The sequence below is a fragment of the Staurois parvus genome, unplaced genomic scaffold (assembly GCF_062004578.1).
Source record: "Staurois parvus isolate SC_StPar_1 unplaced genomic scaffold, SC_StPar_1.0 ptg000780l, whole genome shotgun sequence".
In the NCBI taxonomy this organism is placed as follows: domain Eukaryota; kingdom Metazoa; phylum Chordata; class Amphibia; order Anura; family Ranidae; genus Staurois; species Staurois parvus.
The window spans coordinates 503,555-531,500 of record NW_028318576.1 but is presented as its reverse complement, the minus strand read 5'-3'; the positions used below and the strand labels follow the sequence as shown (position 1 = coordinate 531,500).

The window sequence follows — 27,946 nt, the reverse complement described above, 5'->3', positions numbered from 1 at the left end:
CGACAGTGTCATAGCTCTCAGCCCACCTGCTCTGCCAGCAGCTTCCTGGGATACACATCCCAGGAGGCTTTAGGACAATCTCCATACAATCTTTTGGCCTTGCACATGCACAGTGACACTTCATCAAGGGGGCTGGCTGAGTGATCAAGAAATGACAGGTGGCTCCCCAATCCAAGATAGTGGCACAGGAAAGGAAAGAACTATTAAGACTGTGGATACAAGAAAGACAGTACTAGACCATATAGGCAAGTCAGTTTGCATTTTTTAAAAGTTAGCAACTACACCCAGGCAGTGGCAAACAGTGATTGGTTTTGTTGCCACTTGACCATCTAGACTAATAATCTTTCCTTAACCGCTGTCCCACCACCCTATAGCAGACATACTGCTACAGGGCAGCAGGGGTGCACAAAATCTATATACATGATTTTGCATTTCCGGGTAGGGGGCGCTGGCAGCCTCAACTGTCAATCACCGGGTCCCGGCTGGTGATTGCTCGCCAGCACCCAGTGATCGCCCTGTATTACCGACAGAGGGAGAGAACTGTATGTAAACAATACAGTTCTCTCCCCAGTCAACGCCTCCTTACAGTTGAAAGCACACACACAGTTTATAGTAAAACACACACAGCACACAGTTAACCCTTTGATTGCTCGCCATGTTAACCCCTTCCTTCCCAGTGCCATTAGTAGAGTGTCCGTGCTTTTTATTAGCACTGATCACTGTATTGGTGTCACTGGGGATGTCAGTCACACCAAGTCAGTTCCTCCAGTGTTAGAATGCCCGCCATAGTCTCGCTACTAGTAAAAAAAAATAAAATCCCAGTATATATACTGCTATTTGTAAACACTATAATTTTTTTTTAGCAAAGATATGTAGCAGAACACATTTTGGCCTAAATCAATGATAATATTTGATTTTTTTTATTATTTTCCTGAACATGTTTAATAGCAAAAAGTCAACAATATTTTTTTCTCTCACAAAATTTTCGGTCTTTTTTTATAGCACGAAAAATAAAAAACACAGAAATACCACCAAAAGAAAGCTCAATTTGTGGGGAAAAAAGGACGTACATTTCATTTGGGTGCAGTTTTGCATGACCGCACAATTGTCAAAGTAACGCAGTGCCGTAACGCAAAAATGGCCTGGTCAGGAAGGGGGGTAAATACACATAGGAGTTTTTTTTTTTTTAGCAAAGACATAGCAGAATACAAAATGGCCTAAATTTATGATGAAATTTGATTTAAAATTTTTTTTTTACTGGACATGTTTAATAGCGAAAAGTCAAAAATATTGTTTTTTTACCTCAAAATTGTTGCACAGGCGATACCACCAAAAGAAAGCTCTAGTGGGAAAAAAATATGTAAATTTAATTTGGGTGCAGCGTTGCATAACCGCGCAATTGTCAGTTAAATTAACGCAGCTCCATAACGCAAAAAATTACCTGGTCAGGAAGGGGGGTAAATCCTCTGGAGGGCAAGTGGCTAAGGACCAGGCCCCTGAAGAAAGAGGGTTGAACAAAGATCCTCATTGGTCAGCATGGCCACATGGCCATTATAGCGACCAACAGTGGCAGCAATAGATTAGCAAAGGACCAGCTACATAAATCAGGGATCAAGAGGGTGGGGAGGGTTTACAAAGTTAGTTCATCTTTTCATATTTTATGTACAGGAGGATTTACCCTTAAATTGATACCTGTGAAGCATCCTTGAATTTCAGGCAAAGTATTTATATGAACTCCAACTTCTGTACAAGGTGACATTAAGCCCCACCCCCATAATATAAACAGTCAGATGCCATACCTTCAGTGAAGTTTTGAAGGAGACACTATGTTTATTCATTGATGGTAACACATGTAGAATACATATGGACAGTTGTGTAAAACACATCTAAAATGCACTGCCCCACAAAGGCCAGTATAAATGGAATATCATATTGTTATAAGCTAGATCCAATATCCCTCTCATTTTTTTTCTAAAGCTTTTACCACCTTTGTTCATTTCCTCCTTCAAAATAAATGGCACTTGGATTACAACACGTGATTACTGAGTCTGAGTATGCTTGATTTGGCAGCCTGCAGTGCTAAGAGATGGTTAAAAAAAACTGCTGTAACTTGCATAATACAAATTGAAATTCCTGTTCCCAGACAGAAATAGCAACAGATATGGCCTTTCGGCATGGTTATATCCTTTTAATGGATCAATATTTATAATTTTTTCATTCATAAAGTGAGAAGCTTTTAAAGCCTAAAAAAATCCATGTGTTCAAAGGCTGTCTTGACACCTTTCAATCTGAGAGGTAAAGTGCTGAGAGCAGTTTTAAAAGTGTGATAAAATGTACTTTGTAAAGTTCACTGAGATGTTAGCATTAACCAGTGGATATTATTGCATAGTGATGTGCAAATAATGGTAAGCGTAACTGTTACTGCTCATTATCCATAGATATTTAGTATTGGACATAGATGTACTGTATTTCATAATGTATAGATAGTGCCATCCAGATGGTGTCCCATTACTGCCATTCACTGCATTGTTATCTTATGCTACCAATATTTGAAAGCTAAATAGGTTTTGACTTTCAGTAGCTTTACTGCCATTTAGTGTGGAAATGTATCCTTTTTTTATTGGCATCAAGGTGTTAAACAGAATATTTCAGGGCCAATTCACACTGATTTGCGCTATAATGTATGGAAAATGAATGTACATTTCCATCCATTTTACTCGCTGACTGATATCTGTTGACATATATTTTTTACACCCATTGGCATGCATTTTATCATTCATTAAAGTGTACTGCATTTTCACAGGATATCTTGTGCATTGTGTTGACATCCGCTTCCTTCCGCTGCATTGCGCTGAAATGCATACATGTTCCCTTTTAGTGCAATGCACGTCAACGGAGCATTATGGTGTGAATAGGACACATTGGAAATTATTGTTTTTCATATGTCCTTCCGTTGATCTGCATTTTACAGCTGCACTAAAATGCAGATCAATGCACTGGTGTGAACTGGCCCTCACAGATCTTTACACTGTAGAACAGTATTGGTTTAGTCAGGCCACAAGCACACTCGCTGTTCAACCTGTGTGTATCCAACTTTTAAATTTTAGTGTGCCTGGGAAGCCTTGGTGCAGCATCCAGCACTGCTGCCTGCAGGCTGTCAAAGTCTGGCAGGCTGATATATGCTGCGGATGGATGCTGTACTGAGTGGTACAGGTTTAAGGGCTGCTTTCTGAGCATGCATCCCTGAACACATACAGCGCTAAACTCAAGTACCATTTACTACACCATCCTGCCCAGCTCCAGCATGTTTAACGGCTTTGCCGTTGCACTATAGCAGAAATACTGCTACAGGGTGGCAGGGATGCTTAAAACCATATATATATTTATTTATTTCAGTTACTTATATAGTGCTGTCAATTTATATATTATATCATGTATATTGTACATTCACATCAGTCCCTAACCCTCAAGGGGCATACAATCTAAGGTCCCTAACTTGCATTCATACACATACTAGGGCCAATTTAGACAGGATCTAATTAACTTACCAGCATGTCTTTGGAGTGTAGAAGGAAACCAGAGTACCCGGAGGAAACCCATGCAGGCACCGGGAGAACATGCAAACTCCAGGCAGGTGGTGCCGTGGTTGGGATTCGAACCAATGACCCTAGTACTGCCAGGCGGAAGTGCTAACCATTTAGCCACTGTTCCTGCCTATATATATATATATATATCCGGCACCCGGAAATCGCTGTGTATCACCAATGGGGGAGAGACCTGTATGTAAACAATACAGATCTCTCCCCTGTCAGCTCTTGCACATTGCTTTGTATTGCTCTGCATAGCAGATCAATACAAAGCAATGTGTTTACACAGTAAAGCACACACACAGCACACAATATAACACAACACAGCACACAGTTAAGCCTTTGATCAGATGTTAATCCCTTCCTGTCCAGTGTCATTTGTACAGTGTCAGTGCTTTTTATAAGCACTGATCACTGTATTGGTGTCACTGGGGATGTCAGTTTCCTCCCAGTGTCAGAATGCCAGCCACAGTCCTGCTATAAGTTGCTGATCACCGCCGTTGCTAGTATAAAAAAAAACAAAATCCAGTATCAATACCACCATTTGTAGATGCTATAACTTTCATGTAAACAAATTAATTTACAAATATTTGGATATTTTTAGCAAAGACATGTACCAGAATATATTTTGGCCTACGTTTATGACAAAATTTGATTTTTTAAATTTTTTTACTGGACATGTTAAATAGCAAAAATTGAAAAATTTTCCTCAAAATTGTCGGTCTTTTTTTTTTCATAGCGCAAAAAATAAAACCGCAGAGGTGATCAAATACCACCGTAAAAAAGTTCTATTTGTGCGAAAAAAAGGACAGCGTTGCATGACCTAACAATTGTCAGTGAAAATAACGCAGTGCCGTATCACAAAAAATGGTCTGGTCAGGAAGGGGGGTAAATCTTCTGGAGGGCAAGTAGTTAATCCTGTCATAGAATTTGAGCTAGCCACATTTAAACACATACGAGTTAAATGCCCAATGTGCATGTGACCTAAAAGAAGGTTATACCTCTGTGTAACGATATAGACATGGATTAGACTTCAGATAATTATCTTGTAAAAACTATCAAATGTGTAATTATCTAAATAGCACAAAAAATTACAACACTAAATTCCAAAAAAGAAATTGTACCTCTCAAATGATCCTGATATTAAAAAATTATCAATTGTCATTATTTCTCCCATGCAACATTTTTGTGCAGAAACAATGTTCATAGCAATTTGGTGCTCATGTGTAAACTGGAGATTCAGCTGGAGATCTCATTCTTCACCCACTGTAGCGCATTAGAAGATACTTTTATGGAGAACATATTATTATTATTATTGTTATTATTATACAGGATTTATATAGCGACAACAGTTTGCTCAGCACTTTACAATATAAAGGGAGACAATACAGCAACAATACAGTTCAATAGCAAAGGGTTAGGAGGACCCTGCTCCTTGGAGCTTAAAATCTAAGAGGGAAGGGCTGGTGGTACAAAAGGCATTGACTGTGGGGTAACATATGCTTACAGTGTTGGCAAAGCAGTCTAGTTCCTCCATGGTCAGGTACTGCAGATGAGTACAGATCAGGGGCAGACTGACCATTTGGAAACACGGGCACTGCCCGAGGGCCCGGGGTCAGTAGGGGGCCCCATGAGATGCCCCTGGTACCTTTTTAATAGGCTTTTGTGAGTTTGGGCAAGGACACAGGGGCCCCATGATCCCCTATTGCCCGGGGGCCCCATGAGTTGTCAATCCGCCCCTGGTACAGATATGAATGCAGAAAAAAACACGAAAAGTTACAGCAGTGTTTGAATATCCTAATTTAAAAAAACTGACATTGAATGTTCATACTGTATGTGAGGCCTTTCTATTTCACTGCTAGTGAAACCTTTTATTTTATGGTGTGTCCTCTGAACAGAATGATATTATAGCCCTTTAGTTTAGTTTACTTTAACGGTCTTTGGATTGTACATGATAGACTTTTCCAGACCTCTGAGACTGGTGGTCATTGTAAACATGTATCAAGCTGCAAAGACCTGTGTAACGTATGACCTTTTGATATGTGTCACTGCAGAACACACTTGGAGGCAAGTGCTGATAAATGGAATCGCTTGCTAAAATCCTTGGAAGAACTGATTGGTTGGTTAGATGTCAGAGATGAAGAGATAAAAAAGCAAATGCCAGTTGGTGGAGATGTTCCCACAGTACAACAACAGTATGACTTCTGCAAGGTAAGTGGCAGAAGCTTGGCTTCAAATATTCAAGTTGATTCACTAAAGGAGTAGAGGCTGTTCACTTAGCAAAATGAATTTAAAGGTCCATACACACGTTAAGTAAATCGGAAGAAAAATTTTGTTCGGTGAACGATCAGCTGATTATTTGGTAGTGCTAGTAGTAGTTAGTATAGTGCTTTCAACAGCCAATTCCAACTTTTCAGACAACAAAAACTGAAGGTGCAGGCTAGAAAATTTGTATTGTAAGTGAACACAACATCTGATTTCCGTTTAGTGTATAAGTATTTAATGTAGTAATTGTATGGAAATAATCGAATAGAAAAGAATGCGCATGTTCAGAGGCATAGAGCAACCCAATACTTCCTCTTCTACTACAATGGTACGTAGCTATGTTTGCTACGTTTGAGTGATCAAAATGACCTTATTTACTAACATTTATTTTGCAAAGTGAACATTCACTGTTCTATGTAAAGAGTCTCTACCTCTTTTAGTACATTATCTCATTATCTTGTAGGAAAGTACTTACTTTTATTTATTCAGTCAAAATAAATGTTGTAAGTGGCTTATGTATGCATAATATGTTCATGGAATGACTTTTTTTTAATATCTATGTGCTACATACTGTACGTAAATATCCTGATGGATATAAAATAGGTTACAAGTAGGATTCCTATACTTATAAGGGAACTGACTGCTTATCTGTTAAATTGCATTGCATGTAATGGCTAATTCATTGCCTATGCAGGAGCAGGATGTTGACAGGCTTTTCCGCCTACTGTAGGATAAAAGCAGATTCTGGTGTTTTGTCTGATTGGTTCTCAGGGAATAATAAGAAGCATGCTATATAACCCCTCACCCTTTTTGCTAGCTGAAGACTAGAAGCAGACAAATGATGACTTCTGGAGCCATGATATGTCCTCAAAGGTCTACCACTGTAAAATGAGAACACCACATAAAAGACACTGCATAAAGATTAGGAATTTTGCTGTAATACTTTTATATGTTTCACGGTCTTTCCCTTAAGTAATAGGTTTCCTTTAATCCTTTTTTTTAAATCATTGTAGTCATGCTTTTTGTGTAATGCAAAACCTGTTTTTTTTTATCATGCAATACAGGCTCCTTTAGGTCTTGACCACAGGTTATATGCCACATTCAGATGAGGACACTGGCAAGCATAGTTTTTAGAACAGCCTATAAAACACCTCTCACTCCAATCCATCCTCAATTGTTTGCTAGTGTTCTTGGGTGATGGACAACCTCTCTCTACTGAGAGCAGGTTTCTGGCTTATGATTTTAATTCTAACAGAAGATTGAAAGCTGGTCACCCCTTGACAGCAAATTTTTCTCAGACCCTGCCACGTGGAAGATGCAGGGTGGGCCTGTATTGTTGCCTCTGAGCCTTCGAGGTTAGATTAAGTTAGGGGACTAGGTAGATTGGCCTGGTGTTTTGTTATTATAAAGAGTACTTTAAATAAATATTCCCAATTTGTATGCAAGACTAAATAAAAAATACTGTTTTCATGAGAACATTTTAATGTTATACCATAAACAAAATGTGAGAGATATGTCAAGAGAATAGGCCACTTTGGAACCTTCAGTATTTATTTATTGAATCATATTTCAATGTCAGTCTTATAGAACTGGATATTATCAAGTAAGTCTTGGGAAAGTGTCTGAAGGATGATCATCTTTCTGGACAAAAGCCTTTTATATTTATTTTTTTGTGGATTGCACAGTTGTTTGGCATCCGGATGGATCAGTTTTTTTCCTTCAACAAGGAAAGAGACTGACTTGATTCCTCCATTTACGCATTCAAGGTGGTTAAGGGAATCCTCCACTTTGAGCTATTGTATTCTGGCAGTGGGGAGACTTCCCAGTCATCAGAATACACTGATCAGCCTTGATGGCTTTAGCCTGCAGCGCTGATTGAGCTGGGAAAATCCAACATGGATCAAAATTTGCCCAGTCCCTGTTGAACCAGCTGAATTTTGATGCATAGCTTTTACCAGCCCTTAGAACATTTGTTTTATTTAGTCACCCAGTTGGAATGAGTCGAATGTTTGACTGTCTTTAAATCAATCAGGTATTTAAAATGGCTGTGAACCTCAGACATGAAAATATTAACAAAGTATATCCTTCTATAGTGGTACTTATCTCAATCCAAAGTAGAAAGTGTAATTTTTCCTGCTGCCTTGTTCCTCTGCTATCTGCACGAGTCACTTCACAAATTTTCCTGACATGAGAAAAAAGGTGACAGGGAGGAACCTCCAACACACAGTGTGTGATTGATAGCCTCAGCTCTGTCACTGTGTGCTGTGTGAAGGTGGATGTGTCCCTTCTTTCCAATCAGCTCTCAGCTTTCCTCGTTGAATGTAACTTCAGCTCCCTGCATCTGCTTTCTGAGCACTCAAACAAGCTGTATAAATTCAGAATTGTGAATGGCAGTAGAGAAGCGAAGACTGCAGATACACTGGTACAACATTTGTTTCATCTCTGTGTATCACCTGAGGCTAGCCATTTCACTGACTATATGTATTGGTTTACAACCACTTTAATGCTGTGTGTTTTTTATAATCACCCTCTAAAATAAAGAGTGATAGTAGTGTTTTTAGCATTATTTAGTAATATTCAGGGAAGATTTGGTTTCACACCTATATAAAACTATATAAAACAAATTTAAAATACCTTGAAATAATTTTTCATGAAGTATTACTTGCAACTGTTTAGAAGAGGTCTCTATACCCTTTCCTATTTGAGAATTGCTCCCCCTTGGCAAAGGGTAAAGCTCATTTGTAGCTTTTCTTAAGCATCAAGCGAAGAACTGCTAGAAATTGATTTTTGGCGAAAGTCTGTGTTTGTATTCCAGACATAGTCTTGCAAAGTTGAAAGAACCACAAGAGAAAGCAATATGAATTTGATGAGGGCTAGTGAAATTTTATTCTGAAGAGTTAACCAAATTTTGATTAAGCCTGTTCTACTTTTTGTCTCGGGCATTACAAATCTCATTATACAGTGTGCTACTTTGCAAACAACAAATGCAAACTCCGGGCAAAAGTACTGAGAGGACATATTATAGTTTTATTAATTTCAGACTTTTTTGTAGTAATTTAACAAGGTTATTCATCATAGTATTAAATGAAAGTGGAATAGGATGTGATTATCTATTAAAAGCACACAGCTCAGCCTTTTTTAAGATTTTTTTTTTTTTTTTGCTATTCTGCCTGTGAAAGTATCGTTTGCTGTGATGGTGTATATACTTTAATGAGCTATATGGAGTTTCATTATTTTTGAGTCCACTGAAATAATTTATGTAACTTTTTGGTGAATATCCTTAAAGCAGAAGTCCAGTCAAGCAACATTATATCTATTTTAAATACATATACCACATACGGTTTATACTGTTTTTACCATCCAAAAGATTTTTTATCCTGTTCATTACACACGTCTGCCAGATTGCACAGCCAGGCAGGTTACACATATATTTCCGGTATCGGCAGAATCCGATGTTTTCCTCTCTGTTCGAAGCTTCTCCTGTTCATTTAGCAGAGAAGTGATCAAGGAATCACAGTGGCAGCACAGTGGCTAAATGGTTAGGGTCGTTGGTTTGAATCCCAACTACGGCACCACCTGCCTGGAGTTTGCATGTTCTCCCTGTGCCTGTGTGGGTTTCTTCTGGGTACTCCGGTTTCCTCCCACACTCCAAAGACATGTTGGTGGGTTAATTAGCTCCTGTCTAAATTGGCCTTAGTATGTGTACGTATGAATGGGAATTAGGGACCTTAGATTGTATGTTCCTTGGGGGTTGTGAATGTACTAAAATATATAGATAGATAGATAGATAGATAGATAGATAGATAGATAGATAGATAGATAGATAGATAGATAAATTGCTGTGAACGTTGACGGTGCTATATAAGTACCTGTAATAAATAAATAATGAGGAATCAATAAAACTGAACTAGGAATTCTTAGAGTGACATTCATAGCTGTACATTATAACAGATATTTGTAAATTATAAGATTGAGTGTTCTGAATTACAAATATGCTAAGAGATAAAAAGCAAGTGTGTATTTAATAGAACTCCACAGTAAAGCAGGCCATACATGGGTCGAATTCCGAAAATTTTTCAATCGCAAATCGAAAACATTGTTCATTCTGTAATCCGATTGTGCCACCAATGATTTCGAAAATCTGTCATTTTTCATGAATTTTACAGCATACCCAATAAATGAAATGGGGAGGAACCATGAAAATCGGCCGATGCCATTGCCCCACTAACAGAGTGAAAATCGGCCGATTATTCTTAGTTCGAAAATCAACCCATGTATGGCCGGTGTACGGGTCCATTCACACCTGTTTGGGTGTGGTAAGTTAACATCACATATTGCATCAAGGCAATTTATTAGTATTAAATCGGCTGCCAATGCACCGGAGTGAACAAGGCACAGTATCTGCAGTATACCTGCGGGTTTTTTTTTCTGATGGGTGCATTGTGGAGGTGAGTTGGGGGTGCCATTCAAAATGTAATGTGTGTTACCACAATACGACAATGTGATGACGGCACCACCTGCCTGGAGTTTGCATGTTCTCCCTGTGCCTGCGTGTGTTTCCTCCGGGTACTCCTGTTTCCTCCCACACTTCAAAGACATGCAGGTAGGTTAATTGGATCCTGTATAAACTGTCCATAGTATGTGTATGTATGAATGTGAGTTAGGGACCTTAGATTGTAAACCCCTTGAGGGTTAGGGACTGATGTGAATGTACAATATATATATATATATATATATATATATATATATATGTAAAGCGCTGCGTAAATTGACAGCGCTATAAAAGTACCTGAAATAAATAAATAAAATCCCTAAAAGAGAAATACAAGACTTTTTTGAAGAAGTGTGGGAAAGTGAGTGTAGTGTGTAAATTAAAATTCCCATTTATGAAATTCTGCTGATTTACTGTTTGATTGTGCCTTCCTTGATTGTAATAAGATATACTCAGGATCAATCTGTTGAGCATATTGTGATCAGCCGTATTGAGCTGCTTGTCTGTGTTCGATGCTGACAGCCCATAGCATTCATTATCTAATTTATTTAGCATTGACACTGAAATCCCTCTTGGCTGGTGCCCAGAATTTTATCATCATAAGAACACGCCATTCATACCATGTGGTCCTGTAAATATATAGGAAATGCTGCAATTATAAAGGCCTAATGTCATGCATTGAAAAAAATGCTAAATGCCACTAAAATCACAGGAGTTGATTTACCAAAGTATAGCCTTCATGTGGCAGAGTGAAAGTTCACCTTAAAAAGTAAATATTAGTACGGTAAATAAGATGAACCCCTATTCACTTTGAATACCAATCATGTGCAAAGAATTTTAAAAAATATATTTTTTGCTAGCTTATAAGTATTTTGGAGTGCACATGGCTTGACCATATTACTAAGCTCAGTGACTACTATCTGGCAAAATTAAATATAACATTGAAAGTGTTTTCTTATGTGATCCTGTCAGAAATTAAGAGCCGTCCTGTTTGCTCTGTTATCTCAAGGAGTCTTATCAGCCCTTCCAGTACTTATCTTTGACTACAAAACATGTCCTTTCTATGTTGGTGAGATGAGTGAAAGGGGAGAGATTCAGTAGTTTAGCAAGCGACAGCTTGGCAGGACTGACACAATACATTTGTAGCCACTTGCATTTCTACGAAGATCAAACAGTATTTTTTATATACTTACAGGGATAAAACCAGGAGAATTGTACATGAATTGCAGAGATGAAATATGTGTCTTCACCTTTCCTTTGTCGTTAAATACATTGACAGTCTGATTGTTTGGTGGGTTCTCTGTATGAATGTTACATCTTGCTTTTTTCAGACTTTCTCTCTTGTACTTGTGTTTAACATTTCCAGATGCAGCTTAAAGCACGAGTTCAACGTTCTTGCGTGTCGCTTGAACAGTAAAACTGTTTTATGTCTGCAGAGGCAATTCCCTGATTGTACATAACTGATCCACTAGTGCCTGAGTTGTATACATCTTGTTTTATGTGAGGAGATGATTTTTTTTATTAAACACGCTGTAAATGAGCTGCAGATTTTGTGCAAGCACACAGTCTTTAAATTATGCCTAAGCTGAGCATTTTAAATTAGCACTGTGAGTTATCTATGCTGACAAAGATAATCAGAAATATTACTTTCTGTACTCATCATCTCTGTCATTTTTTTTTACATTTTATTGTTGCAGTGACATGTTCCATTTAAACCACCATGCACACGTATGTGTGTTATGGTCATTTGTCTAATATGCATACTTATAGAACACTTACTAAAAGTAATAATAATGGTATTGTGCACCATAGGGAATTCAAGCAAAGCCTCATTTTAGTATGTGTTTGAGACTAGTGTGTGTGTGTGTGAGGGGGGGGGGTGTTATCTGGCAAATACATACACATTTATATATATATATATATATATGTATATATATTTCTTTATTACAGTGTGATAGTGCAAGGCCCTGCCGCTGTGAAAATGTAGATGAAAATGACACAGGATCCACATTAATGTGAGGTTCCAGGCTATCAATTCTGAGCAAAGAAAGCTTTGTTTTTGGCTTTTTGTGGTTTCTGCAAACCTGATTTGGGGCCTGGAGCTTGAAGGTTCCACAATGTCTTGGATGGGACAGAACCTTTAATCCTGTGTCCTGATTTTACTGGATGCCTGCACCTTGTGCAAGTACACAGGTTTGCAGGGTTGTTATATACTCAAGGTTGAGGATAGCTCAGGGCTCACACTTTAGAGACAGGTCCTATATTGGAGACAGGAGGTCTCACCCAGGGGTCTGAGGTGCCCCAGCCAGCAGTCAAGAGACAGGACGTCTCAACCAGGGGTGCCCTAGCCAGTATACAGGAAACAAGAGAACTTGCGCCAGGAGTCAGGTTGGCTTCTATCAGTGGGCCGTGCTGTGACTAATGGCTGAGAGAACTGAGTGAACTGGGAAAGCTGTGCAATACAGTCAGTGGGACTGGCAAGAGGAGCAGTGGTGCTACTGACAAGGGAGCCAGGTGGCTCGATATTTTCAGCTGACTGTTCAGGTTGATGTGGAAGAACCCTTGCATGGGTAACTGTGTTCTTGGTAATAAAAGTGAGCTGTCATGCCCTAAAATAAAACTTTGACTGGCACAACTCATTGGAAAAGCATCTACAACAAATGAAGTATAATCACATGAACACCATAATAGGCAATTTTACAGGGCAGACAATTTACAAAGAACTTTTACATACTTGTACATTTGGATAAGTCCCTGCCCTCAAGTATTTTACATCCACATACACACTCATATTAGAGCACATTTAGGCATAAATAAACCAATTAACCTAACCAGATTGTCTTTTGGAGTGCAGGGAAACCTATAAAAACACAAAGAGAACATGTACATAAGAACAGTCTAGCAAAAAACCCGGCAATAGTTCGATTGTCAGAGGGGGTCAAAGTAGTTTGTCTAAGGATTGGCAGGAAGCCTCTGCTTTAATGAAACATCCAATTTAATTATTTCACCAAATAAAACGTGTTTCATTGTATTACAATTCTTCAGTTCAGGGTGATAACCTTGATATCTCTGGTTAGATGTTCCATAGGGTACAATGGGTGTTTGAACATAATTCAAACTCACAATAGGAAAACTTGAAGCATATTAAATAAAATGTAATAAAAGGAAATGGTGTGTTGAAAGTATAATAATATAGGGCTTGGAAAGTTTTAAACAAATTTTAGGAAGTGATTAGTACTATGCCATCATAATGGAAAATGTCTCTTTTCTGGCCACTAGGTGGAGTGCCTGTTTGGAAATATAGTAAGTCCCCTACATAAGAACGCTCAACTTGCAAATTTTCAAAGATTCGAACATGTGTTTGCATGTCCAATCATGTAAAGCTGCGTATACACACTCATTTTTTTTTTTTCATTCAACTCAGCGGACTGAATGAAAAAAACCTGACAGATCGCCATACTAGCACAAGCAATGCTGGTGCAGCAATCTCCCCTGATGTGCCTTTGTGTTCTGACAAGGGAACTCCCCCCCCCCCCCCCCCCGCCAGAACACACTGATCAGCGCTGATCAGTGGACTTACTAACAAGTTGGACTTACGATTGAGCTCCCAGAACAGAGCTTATTTGTAAGTAGGGAACTTCTGGTAATTTAAACATGGGATGTGTCAAAAAGGTCTTAAAAAATTGATCGATAAAAAGAAGAGTAATGGATGTCCAAATGGGCCAGTGAATGGGCTGAGCAAGAAATAAGAGGCAATAATCTGGTAACAAAGTGGTAATTACAGCACTTTAAACTGTGATGTAATCTGTGCGCATCGCATCACATTCACATGGAGCAGGGCGGGCGTCTGTTTGTGCTGCTCTAAGGAGTGTATGTTCCACAAGGAGAATGTGAAAACTCCATGCAGATAATGTATTGATTATCCTTCCTCTTGTTTTATGTCATGATCCTTCGAACCCCTTGTGTATTGTATTGTTACTGTATTGTCTCATGTATTGTCCCCCACTACAATGTACAGCGCTGAGCAAACTTTCTGGAGCTATATAAATACTGTATAATAATAATAATGATCTGCCAAGGACCTGCTGTGACAGGTTCCAGCTTCAGTAATAACTGTAACAATATTCTTGCCACTTATCTGTCCCTGTACTCGTTTAACCACTCGAATGTGCAGTTTCATCCATACAGTCTCTGCACCAGCCTGTCATTTTTTTGTACAGGATGCTGGCCTTTCCTCTGTGCAAACACCTGTGACACAGAAATACTATACTTCTTCTCTGTGCCTGCATGCATGAGCCTTAATGGTTAAGGTCACCTTTTAAATGAAATATTAAATGCAAATCTTTTTGCAGGTAAAAAATGTGCATTTATTATATTTTGTACACTGGAGCATGTAAAGCATTGCACCCGAAATCAAGACTGTAGGTGCAATGCCAGGCTCCTGCAGATTCTCAATTACCTGTCTGCCTATACCTCCCGTGTGAATGAATGATGCTGTGTCGGAGAAGTGGAGCATGGTAACATGTTCCAGAGGTGAATTAGCCATTAACATCTCATATAAACGTTGATATGTTTGCTAGATTTAATTTAAAATAAAAATGTCATTTTTAATTATCCAGCTTTCATTAAAATAATACTTTGTGAACCTGTCATCAAGGCTCCTGTGCAGACTCTACTATAGGGTAGTATATAGTAGAGTCTGTCATTTTTTATTAGGGTCTGTCCTGTCAAAAAATGTTCCAGTGAAGACCACAATCAGCTGTGCCAATGCATATTACACAGATATGGTCCACTATTATCAGCAGGAAACTCACCCTGAGAACAAAAGGTGCAGCAGTTACTGAAGTGCATGCATGAAGATAGGGAGTGACTGAAATGCTGTTATGTATGAAAGGATATATGATAGCTAATTAAAAAAAAATTACAAAGGTATTGCCAAACCAGTAGGTCCATCACCAAAATGTGAAAATGTAGATATGTTTCCAAATGTTCACTTTCAAAGAACTTTCAATGTAATGATATAATATTACAGGTACCTAATGTTTTACTTTATGATTCCTTTGAAGATCTTAAATGCAGTGCTTTTGTAATGAATATGCAGTAATTAGTGCTTGTAGAATACACACTCCGGCATATCATTAAACCAAATTGTTTTTCATAAATGATAATCACGGCTTTGGACTTCTGCATAATTTTTACAGTACCTCAAATTATTAACAATATGTGTGGCATTATGCAAGCTTACAACTCTTCTGCTGCATTGCAAGAGTAATTTAGTTTCAGCACCGCTGTGTGTAATAAATTGCATCCAACAAAAATAGTGAGATTTTTCATTTGTTCTCAACATGTCAATGTTAAAGTGTTACTAAACCCACAACAGTAAAATCAGTCTGTATATGCAGTAAAACATGCTTGTTATACACACTGCGGAACCTAAGATGTTAATCCTCTGCATTGTGTAAAAACACTGTTTGATCCTGTTTTCTCTGCCCCTCCTCTTGTTCAAATGTCCACCTGATAAAACAGACTGAACCCATAGCAACATGCACATGCTCAGTTTGCTGTGTATTGCTAGAGAGTTTTTTTTTCTTGGGAGAGTGCATGTGATCAGCACAGGGCCAATCAGCACTGCCCAGACAGAGGGCCAGGGGTTTTGCATCCTCCTAGAGTAGGAAGAAAACTCCTCCTACAAGCTTTAACCAGTGCTCAGCTGAAGTCACTGCTGATGAGAAAAGGTATTTAGCAGTTTGTATTTAATAAAATAATTGCACTTCCATGTTCTGTGTACTGTGGGAGACCAGATATAGTGAATGCAGGGTCCTGGGTTTAGTAACACTTTAAGCTGGCCATACATGGATTGAAATCTGTCTGTTTCCTGCTAAAGTGGCCTAATTTCAATCCATCTATGGCTATTCCTGTCCATGAGAAGTTGATCTATCAACAGACTTCTCATGAATGGCCCTGCTGGAAATTTTCAGTTTGATCAGTGCTTGAAGCCAAATGTCTACAGCACTGATTGATGTATTCTGACTGCGGGGGAGTCCTGCTGCTACAAAACAATGGCATAGTGGGATTCTGAAAGAAAAAACTGAACCATGTATGGCAAGATTTACATTTCCAGTAGTATGTATGAATATATTTATATAAGGGATCACTGAAGTCAAGTCTATTAATGGTCTTCATTTGACTTATGATTTCTTTCTTTTTTCAGTTTCACCGGTGTAATTGCCTGAATTCAATCTTTGTATGGAATGCACCATACCAGAAGAAATTTTAATTCAGGCTTGCAAGGCAATTTTCCACTCTGTTAGTTACTCAGTGTAAAGGGGTTACTTAGGTAGACTTATTGATAGAGGGATGATTATTGTAGACATAAACAGGCTGTGATCTATGTTGTCACACTGGATATACTACGCAGCTTCACAGAAAAACAGTGATAGTTGGATCATGAAAGTTTGGCTTTTGTTTACATGTTTTGCAAGCAAACAGTTTTAGGGCCCTTGCGCATAAATGTTAAAAATACTGCATTCAGATCCATAAATCACACAGTTGTGTTGTATTGTAAGGGCTCATGCACTCAAGTGTGTTTACAACAGTACAATCAAAATGGACAAATCTGCATCTGTGGTCAGTTATTATACACAAGGACCCATCTAAAGGTTTGTAATCGCAGATACATGTGTAGTGAATGAAAGAAACGTTTTATGGCTTTGTACATTTGTTTGGTTAAATAGAAGGATGTACTGATTATTAGATTAATCTTTTTAAGCAGCATTTTTCTTTTATCCTCTACCAGCAAGTTCATGCATAGATATTAGTTAATCATTGCCATGTCCATAAGCCTTTAGCTGTAGATTTAGCTGGTTGGCTTTATTATCAGACATGCTAAGCACATAAGGCCAATATTAACCATTTAAAAGCTGATCGTTCAAGCATATGCCCCTATCAGACCGCGTAGCCCAAACCACAGAGTATTGAACCTATAGCAGGAAGCACATTAAGTAGCAGATGGCCACATTGACAGTAAAGAATAGAGCTGTAAATATTGTTTTCAAACCAGATCCTTATCGCTTGTAGAAAGAAAATCTAGAGAGCTGTAACTAGATGTATTTGGGCATTTATGGTCATATTCGGGTGAATGTTTCTTGCTTAGTAGGTAAGACCCTAAATTCAAACATACTGCTCTTGATAATACAGTCCAATAAATGGTATCAGAACCAAGAGAAGTAAATCATGTTATAAATTCTTCTTCAACTGATGGGTAAAAGTGACTGCACTGCTAAATCTCAGTCTTCATGGGACTGAGATTGAGCTCTGCATTCACTTTTGCAGCAGTTGTTTTCTTATTCTGGGTCGCAATGCTGCAAAATGTTATTTTGTCTCTTTTGGTCAGTTGATCATGTTGACTGCGCTTATGCTTATCAGACGACGTTTTCCTGGAAACTCTATATACCTTTGACACTATACCTTGCGACGACGCAAATTCATTGGCAACATCAGTCACAGAGGCACAAGCTAACTGGGCACCAACAATTTGCCCACTTTGAAGCTCAGTAATCTCTGACACAACTCCGTATTACTAGCAGCTCACACAGTGAATGACAAAAGTGAGGCTTCCCAAATGGTAGCTAGGTGCCTCATCACACAGCGGAAGCAAAAGAATGTTACATCACTTCCACTTTCAACACAAAACATGTCGTCACTTTCATACCTGTAAATCATGTGGGGAAAAAAAAGACTTGATTCTCCCATTCACACACTCGATGTAGATGAGGAAATCACTTTCATACGTGTATATCATGTAGTGTTTCCATTTTTATGTCTGTCCAGTGTGTGTGTATATATATATATATATATATATATATATATATATATATAGTGTCCTGGGGTATTTCCCCCCAGATCTGGACCAGGGCATCACTGAGCTCCTAGACAGTCTGAGGTGTAACCTGGCGGCGTTGGATGGACCGAAACATGATATTCCAGAGGTGTTCTATTCGATTTATGTCAGGTGAGCTTAGGGGCCATTCAATGGTATCGATTCCTTAATCCTCCAGGAAATGCCAGGCATTGTTGTGCACCAGGAGGAACCCAGGACCCACTTCACCAGCGTAGGGTCTGACAGTGGGTCCAAGGATTTCATCCCGAAACCTAATGGCAGTCAGGGTGCCATTTTCTAGCCTGTAGAGGTCTGTGCATCCCTCCATGGATATGCCTCCCCAGGCCATCACTGACCCACCACCAAAACGGTCATGCTGAATGATGTTACAAGCAGCATAACATTCTCCATGGCTTCTCCAGACCCTTTCATGTCTGTCACATGTGCTCAGGGTGAACCTGCTCTCATTTGTGAAAAGCACATGGTGCCAGTGGGGGACCTGCCAATTCTGGTGTTCAATGGCAAATGCCAATTGAGCTCTATGGTGCCAGTCAGTGAGCACAGGGCCCACTAGAGGATGTCAGGCCCTCAGGCCACCCTTATGAAGTCTGTTTCTAATTGGTCAGAGACATTCACACCAGTGGCCTGCTGGAGGTCATTTTGTAGGGCTCTGGCAGTGCTCATCCTGTTCCTTTTTGCACAAAGGAGCAGATACCAGTCCTTAAGGACCTTCTACGACCCTGTCCAGCTCTCCTAGAGTAAACTGCCTGTCTCCTGGAATCTCCTCCATGCTTTTGAGACTGTGCTGGGAGACACAGCAAACCTTCTGGCAATGGCACATATTGATGTGCCATCCTGGAGGAGTTGGACTGCCTGTGCAACCTCTGTAGGGTTCAGGTATCGCCTCTTGCTACCAGTAGTGACACTGACCCTAGCCAAATGCAAAACTAGTGAAAAACAGTCAGAAAAGATGAGTAGGGAAAAAAATGTCAGCGGCCTCCACCTCTAAAACCATTTCTGTTTTGAGGGTCACCTTACTGTTGCCCATCTAGTTACCTGTTGTTAATTTCATTAACATCAAAGCAGCTGAAACTGATTAACAACCCCCTCTGCTACTTAACTGACCAGATTAATATCCCGGGAGATTAATTGACTTGATGTTATACTCTGATTAAAAAGTGTTCCTTTAGTTTTTTTGAGCAGTGTATATTTATCTATAGGGAAGTCACAATGATCTGCATTCCTTAAGACTTCCACATCACTATCGTGTCTTGTAATCACACTGGATCATGCAGATAAAAACGCATTTTAATGAAGAAAAAAAAAAAGGTAAAGTTGCACTTAGGCAGGCCATACATTATACCTGATTCCCCCATCCACACATTCTCTCCCTCCTGATGTGTTCTGACTGTGGGGAGACTTCCTGCCCTCAGAATACAATGATCAGTGCTGCTGGCTATAGCTGGTGGCACTGATCGATTGGGAAAGCCTGCCAGGCTAGTTGTACAGAAGTCAATTGGTAGATCAACTTCTGTAACATCAGCCTGCCCATACATGGATCACAATTTGACTGGTATCTGCTGAGCCTTTACAACAAAGTGGCTTGATAAGGATGTATCTCCAGGAGGAACCCCTCCAGTGATAAACCAGGTCACAACAACAAATAGTAAAGACACTTTCACTAAGTACGTGGCAAAAGGAGAGATGTTAGCAGTGATAGTAACCTTTGAAGTGGACCCTGCAGGAACCATCGAGAAGGCATCTACAAAAACGTCCCTAAAGTATAGTGAAAAGAAGACCATAGTTGAATTCTTAATTGGTACTTCCAAGAACACATTTTATCAGAGTGGTGTGATACTGCAAGAGCCTTTAGGTAGGCTAGCAAGGGCACCTGAATGAGCTCACCAGCATCCAAGGACATGGGGCATACCTAAGAATGAAACAAACTTGGACTGTCAGTGAGAGACAGTGCAATCCTGGAGTACAAGCCAAATGTAAACAATGAGCTGTCAAAAGCTCAGGACCTCTGCAGGAACCTGGCAGCAGTGGAGTCGATGCATACTGAAGATGGAACAGAAGGGAAATCTCTCATCATGCCACCACCTATTACAGTAGTAAGTGAAAGCATGATGAGAGACTCCCCTTTTGTTCATGTTATGTGTGCTAAGACTCTAATGCTAATGATTTCCCTTGGTAGTAGCAAAGCACAGTTCATTTAAAGATTTTACTGACACAGGAAATGGACGTTTCCAGAGGAGTCAGTATCTGAGGAGACTTCATGAGAAGGTTTCTCATTGACAGAATGGCATTCCAGTAGCATGAGCAGTGGGGGAAGTAAGTATTTACTCTCTTTTTTGCAGTGGCAACTTTATAGCCATTTTTTTTATCTGGCGGGGATGCTTTAAGTGTCAATATCATGTTTTGCACTAAAATTAGCAGGATCACATAGAACGTGATATACAGCTTTTGTGGAGCAATTAAACAATAATGCCTGAGCAATGCACATTACAAAAATTTAACCACTTTTTATAAATATGGTAAAACTAGTTAATTTTCAACTTCCGACAGTGTTTGTAAACTAGTGATCTCTAGTTGTAAATATAGCACTTTATGTCATTTTAAAACCCCAGTGCTGTCTTGGGACTCATAAAGCTAAATGTCAGTTTAGCAGTGGATATATGGACAAGCATTCTATGAGGGTATATATTTTACATCATTCTAAGTCTAAGTAATGTATTAGTTCGATTAAATTCCATCTAAGAATTGCACTGCAAAGCATGATGGGTAGTGTTGTGAAGAGTATAATACAAAACTTTTCTATCATGCCCCAGTAAAAACCAAATTCAACAATTTACATTAAAACAGAGGTTTTAGTTGCATACCTTTGTAAATGTATGTGGAAGCCACACTGCCTAGTCAAGGCCCCTCTGTGAATTGTGGTCCCTAACTCTAATCTAATAGAGCTTCCATCTTGTGGTTTGGAGAAGGCATTTTGTTTCATTTTGGATAGAGTATAGGTGGGGTTTAACCCCTGTCAGTTTTAATTTATATGCCTTTTGAGTCCCAGTGGAGATATTTTCCTTTACTTCCCGTTGCACAGCAAAGTAAGGGAATCCTGGGCTTTCACCTGTGTCCCCATTGGAAAATGTCTTTGATCTAACGTCATCACACAAGTTGCTGGTGGGATTCTGGCTTTCTGAACTGCTTCGTTTGAAGTTTTTGATATCCATTACATTTTTGCTTGTTGCTTGTCACTAACGGTGCTGAGAGCTCTTTGGGAGCATAAAATTAAAGAGCAGCTGACCATTTTTTAATCTAAATAGTCCATGTCATTTGGTAAGAGGTTTGTAGTTTCATTTATCACATAGTGTCAGCACTGCTGTTGAGGTTTATTATAACACTGGATGGTGGAAGGTTTCAGTTCAAGTGCTTGGGCACTGAAAAGTGCTGTTGATGTTTATGCTTGAATGGTCCACACTATTTGGTAAGAGGATCACAATCTTTCTGCTTGCATGTTGAAGTGGAGCATGTATATGTGGTGTAATTCCAACACTGGAAGGATGCTGAGCTTCATTATGAAGATTCACATTGTTTTAGATTGATATATTGGGACAAAGTTTTAGCGATTTTGCACATATTTTTATGGTTTATGTATGATTTTTTTGGATTGATATATTGGGACATTTTTTCATACTATGACACATTTGCACAAAGTTTATTAATTGACCTTATGAATTGGTATACAGCATGTATGGATTTTTATTTGCACTTTATGTAAGGTTATATTTTTATTGCAAATATTGCACTTAATTTTTTGCATTTATGCAAGTTTTGAATATAGAGTTGATATAGCGCTACACTGGTATAGTAATTTTGATAGATTTAAGATCACAAATTGAGTTTTGGCAGCTGCATGTGGACACAATTTTCCTCAGTGCAGGATTTAATAATATTTTAATTTGCAGTTCTCCTTAAATCCCTTTTTTAATTGCTATACAAGTGTTTAAACTGTTTGTAACAACTTCATAAACACAAAAATGAAATTTGTATAGTTTATACTTTGATTGGCCAGCCTCAGTGTTAATTTAAACATCCTCTGTATTTTTTTCCATTTAATGATAAAAGTATATAGTGGTTCCAGAGTTCACTTAGGCATAAATCGATTACCAATTTAATTTGCCTAATTAATACTTCATACAAATTGGCTGCGCAGCCATTTAAAATCTATTTTATAGATGAGGTCTATAAAGCAAGGGGCACATCTTAAAATCTTGTTTGAGGACACAAATTGGCCTCGACCATATGTAAGTCGAAGCAGCTTTGGTGGTTTTCTGGCTCTGAGAGGCTTACATTTGCTGTGCTTTGAGATTATACTACTTTTTATCTTGCTCTGCCAGTGTCCCTTAATAACATTTATCAATTTGTATTGCAGTTTTCTAAAACAGCAAAGTGAAATGTCGGCCATCATTAAGAATTATGCTACAGTTGTGTCCAAAATTATTCAACCCCCAATGCTGTAAAGGGGTTTAGGGACTATAGTGTACATTTGGAATTGTATTCAGAATCAAATCCTACAAGGACGTTGTAACTACCCAAATGCAACTAAAATGACATCAATTGTTTATGTAATACAGTAGTAAATGGTTCTTATGTGGTTTCTTCATTGCCACAATTATTCAACCCCTTAAAGACTACCACTCTGAAGAACAGAGGTTCATACAGGTGCTTTCCATCAGGTATTGAAAACACCTGTGGATGTCACCGAGCAGCAATCAAGCATAATAAGCACCAATTAGGCAGCTTTAAAATGACTGTGATACTCAGCTCCTTCTAGACATTTACTGGTGTGGTTACAAACATGGTGAAGGCAAGAGAATGGTCCAGGAAGACAAGAGAAGAGGTGATTTCTCTTCACAGGAAGGGCAATGGCTATAAGAAGATTGCAAAGATGTTAAACATACCAAGAGACACCTTAGGAAGCATCATTCGCAAATTCAAGGCAAAGGGCACTGTTGAAACGCTACCTGGTCGTGGCAGAAAGAAGATGCTGACTTCGACTGCTGTGCGCTACCTGAAGCGTAGAGTGGAGAGAAGTCCCCGTGTGACTGCTGAGGAACTGAGAAAAGATTTGTCAGATGTGGGTACAGAAGTTTCAGCCCAGACAATAAGACGCACACTGCGTAATGAAGGCCTCCGTGCCAGAACTCCCAGGCGTACCCCCTTGCTGTCTCCAAAGAATAAGAAGAGTCGACTGCAGTATGCCAAAAGCCATGTGGACAAACCACAAAAGTTGTGGGATAGTGTTCTGTGGACTGATGAAACAAAATTAGAACTGTTTGGGCCCATGGATCAACGCTATGTTTGGAGGAGGAAGAACAAGGCCTATGATGAAAAGAACACCTTGCCTACTGTGAAGCATGGTGGAGGGTCAATCATGCTTTGGGGCTGTTTTGCTTCTGCAGGTACAGGGAAGCTTCAGCGTGTGCAAGGTACCATGAATTCTCTTCAGTACCAGGAGATATTGGATGGAAACGTGATGCAGTCCGTCACACACCTGAGGCTTGGGAGACGTTGGACCTTTCAACAGGACAATGATCCCAAGCATACCTCCAAGTCCACTAGAGCATGGTTGCAGAGGAAAGGCTGGAACATTTTGGAGTGGCCATCGCAGTCACCAGACTTAAATCCGATTGAGAACCTCTGGTGGGACTTAAAGAAAGCAGTTGCAGTGCGCAAGCCTAAGAATGTGACTGAACTGGAGGCCTTTGCCCATGAAGAATGGGCGAAGATACCCGTAGATCGCTGCAAGACACTTGTGTCAAGCTATGCTTCACGTTTAAAAGCTGTTATAACTGTAAAAGGATGCTGTACTAAGTACTAAGATTGAATGTCACTTGGGGGTTGAATAAAACTGATAATGCTGTGAGCACAGAAAAGACATTTGTGGTTATTTCATTATAACTGTTATGTTATATTTGTCTGACCTACAAGTGCCTCTTTAATGTAAATGTAAGCAAGATGACTGAATGATCAAAAGCAATGTCAAACTGGCCAAAACACTCAATTTCAGTGGGGGTTGAATAATTTTGGACACAACTGTAACTTACAGTAAGAAAAAGTAACAATATTACAGGATAGCTTATAAATTGATACAAAATACTATTTTAAAGAGAGCAAAACTGTTATAAACTTGATCCAAAAGTTTTATCCAAACAGTTGTTTGCTCTAAATCAAAAGTAGGAAAGTGAATTGTTGCTAAACAATACGAATTTGGAATATAAAAAAGATACATATACTAAATCTAATTTGTTGGATCAAGACCCTGATATCAATCAGCGTGCTCTGTGTCTTGAAAATTTATCAGAGCCATCTTTGTCTGAGGCTTTCTTTTGATGGCTGAAATTGTTTGAAGCAAGAATATTGTATAGCTGGATCACTTCTAGTGCTTGTCAATTTGATTCTTAGCTAGGATATTGATTTGTTTGCAATTTATTTTGCAAAAATTGCTTAAGGAGAGTATGGCCAAAGCTCTTTTGGATGTACTTCTCCTGTGGATCACAGGAGTGCAGTTCGTTCTGCACTCCTTTGACCCGTTCCCAGCTGACAGCAGGCTGAAATCTGCTGTTGGCTGATGTCACTCAGCCGGTCCAAGCTTGGGAAAGATCCTGACTTCAAAGTCGGGATTTACCCCAGAGTCTGGAGCAGCACCTGGCTCAGCCTCTCAGTGAGCCTAAATTGGGAATGTAAACAAGAGGACAGCGAGGCTTTGGTATGCAAAGTGGGAGGACCACTGTGAAACCGCAAGGCGTTCTAGCCATCTTACCACAGTTAACATGCTGGTCCTGGGGACCCCTAAGACCAGCAAAGAATCGGCCAAAGTGAGGACAGCACTGGATTCCTGAACAGGTATGTGTCTTTTTATTAAGAGTCAGCAGCTACAGTATTTGTAGCTGCTGACTTTTATTTATTTATTTTTTTCAAATAGGGTGAAGAACCGCTTTATTAGCACGTTACCAAAGATCATGATATGTTCACTTACTCCACTGTGCTGGTGAATTAATTTCCTGTGATTTAAAGCAGAGCTTCAGATTCATCTTCAGTCTTACACAGTTGTACAGGCCACTCTCCCGCACTGAAAATGCTTACTCTCACAGTTTACATTAGAAGCTACAGCAAGTTACATACAGTATGCCTCATTTGCTGGCTGCAGGAAGTTCAACATCCCCTAGCCCTTTCCTTTCTTTCCTTTCTAGATTGTCCCTGACCCGCCCCTTTCTTTCATAGAATTTCAGTTTTCTCAGTTATGGAGGATCAGCATCACATGTGGGTGTTATCAGTGGCAGTCTGTATACAATTACAATCTTCCTTGAAACTCATACTCCTCCAGACTGGCATCCATCAAGGCACTTTGTAATTTCCATAACCTTTTACAAGAGCTAGCCCACTGCTTACATTAAGGGCCAAGGCTGAGTACTTAGACAGGGTACTGTAATATTCCCAGGAAGCTACATACAGCACTCTTCCAGCCCCCCCACCAGTCTTCATATAAGAACTCTGTGATGACACCACTAGGAGTAAAGTAAGGTATGTAATGAAGGCAGAACAGTTTAAATGTAAAATTTCATTTGCATGTTGGGGTTAAAGGAGGAACCAGGGAAAACCACATATTTGAACAAGCATGGGGAATTGTATTGTAGGGTTTCCCCTTACATTTTTTAACACTTTTTCTATTGAGTCTATGCAAATGCATGTACATTCACAGAGAAATATTCTGTATATGCAAATAAAGGTACATTCACAGAGAAATATTCTGAATAGTTCAGAAATTTAACAGGGAACAGATGGCATAATGCCAGTTAACATATAACCAAACTGTAAATAATACAGTAGCTGGACCCCTAGAGAAAAAGGGTCATTGTTGTGCTCACCCATGTTTCAGAGTTTCCCCTTACTACCTTTTTGGTTACCAGGACTGCAGATGAGGGGAAATCTCTTTGATAGGGACCCAGACAGGAATAAAAACCTGCTGGACAATGTAACCTTTTTCTAAGCACTATAAAATAAAAAAAACGCAATGCACAAAACACAACCTGCACAGGTGTGAACCTAGACTTGAGGTAGAACTGTTTTGATGACTATATCAGCTAAGCAGACTTGTTTTCTCCTTTCATGGGTATTATTCTAATTCTTCTTCTTGAAAGGCCAGTGATGAGTTTTCTGCAGGGAATAGATCCATTCACTACTCTCAAGTATTGTTATGAGTTATTGTACTTAAATATTCTATTAATTCCTACATACGAATGATATGTGTATGACTAATTAGACAAGGAACCTTGTACTCCTTATTTTTTAATACAAAACCAGTAACAGTTCCTTGTTCTCTACATTATACATGAGGAATAGTTCTTATTTAGCATTCTGTATGTATATCTCCAGATATTATCTGATGGTAAATCATCCCATGCAAGTCCTATTAAAGTACACCATATAATTGGTTAGATAAATATTGCTATACATATGTAAACAGTCAGCATATAATAAGTGTTTATGGTATTCTTCCAATGTGTTAAAGTGTTACTAAACCCACAACAGCAAAATCAGTCTGTATATGCAGTAAAGCATGCTTGTTATACTCACTGTGGAACCTAAGGGGTTAATCCTCTGCATTGTGTAAAAAGGCTGTTTGATCCTGATGTCTCTGCCTCTCCTCTTGTTTAAATGTCCATGCTGATAAGACAGACTGAACCCATAGCCCTTCTGTACATTCTCAGTTTAGTGTGTATTGCTAGAGATTTTTTTTTTCTTGGGAGAGTGCATGTGATCAGCACAGGGCCAATCAGCACTGTCCAGACAGAGGTCAGGGGTTTTGCATCCTCCTAGAGCAGAAAGAAAACTCCTCCTACAAGCTTTAACCAGTACTCAGCTGAAGTCACAAGACTGCTCTAACTGCTGATGAGAAAAGGGTATTTAGCTGTTTATATTTCCTAAAATAATTGCATTTCCATGTTCTGTGTACTGTGGGAGACCAGACATAGTGAATGCAGGGTCTTGGGCTTTGTAACACTTTAAGCTGGCCATACATGGATTGAAATCTGTCTGTTTCCTGCTGAAGTGGCCTAATTTCAATCCATCTATGGCTATTCTTGTCCATGAGAAGTCGATCTATCAACAGACTTCTCATGACTGGCCCTGCTGTAAATTTTCAATTTGATCGGTGCTTGAAGCCAAATGTCTACAGCACTGATTAATGTATTCTGACTGCGGGGGAGTCCTGCTGCCACAATACAATGTCATAGTGGGAGTCTGGAAGAAAAAAACTGAACCATGTATGGCAAGATTTACAGTTCCAGTTGTATGTATGAATATATTTACAGAATTTTATAAGTTAGTGTATACTAAGATAGCCAAATGTTTACTGTTCTTCCTATTTGCTTTTTGCAACTTTTCAGATTCCCAGAATAGCAGTATGCTCTATCGGTGTTTCTAACCAGTGAACGTTGTTGAAGTTGTTAACAAAGTAGTAGTAACGTGGTTGGTGCACTCTCAAGTGTTGGATGCTCTTCCTGGGTATCCAAAAACCTTTATTCTCTTGATGTACAAATATATTTACAGTTCTCTGCAAAAGTTTCAGGCAGTTGTGATAGAATTCTGTAAATTAAGACTGCTTTTAGAAATAGAAGTGCTAATAGTTTATTTTTTTATCAGTTCACAAAATGGAAAGTA

General features: G+C 39.1%; 1 protein-coding gene across 9 annotated transcripts in view; it reads left to right on the top strand.

Annotated features, from left to right (window-relative positions):
• UTRN (utrophin) overlaps nucleotides 1-27,946 on the top strand; it is a 943,118-nt gene that overhangs the window by 630,990 nt on the left and 284,182 nt on the right. For all 9 annotated transcript variants that reach the window (XM_089654601.1, XM_089654598.1, XM_089654599.1 and 6 more), the window contains one exon: nucleotides 5,642-5,798. In XM_089654601.1, the coding sequence (XP_089510727.1) occupies nucleotides 5,642-5,798 (157 nt within the window). The remainder of the gene's footprint in view (nucleotides 1-5,641; nucleotides 5,799-27,946) is intronic.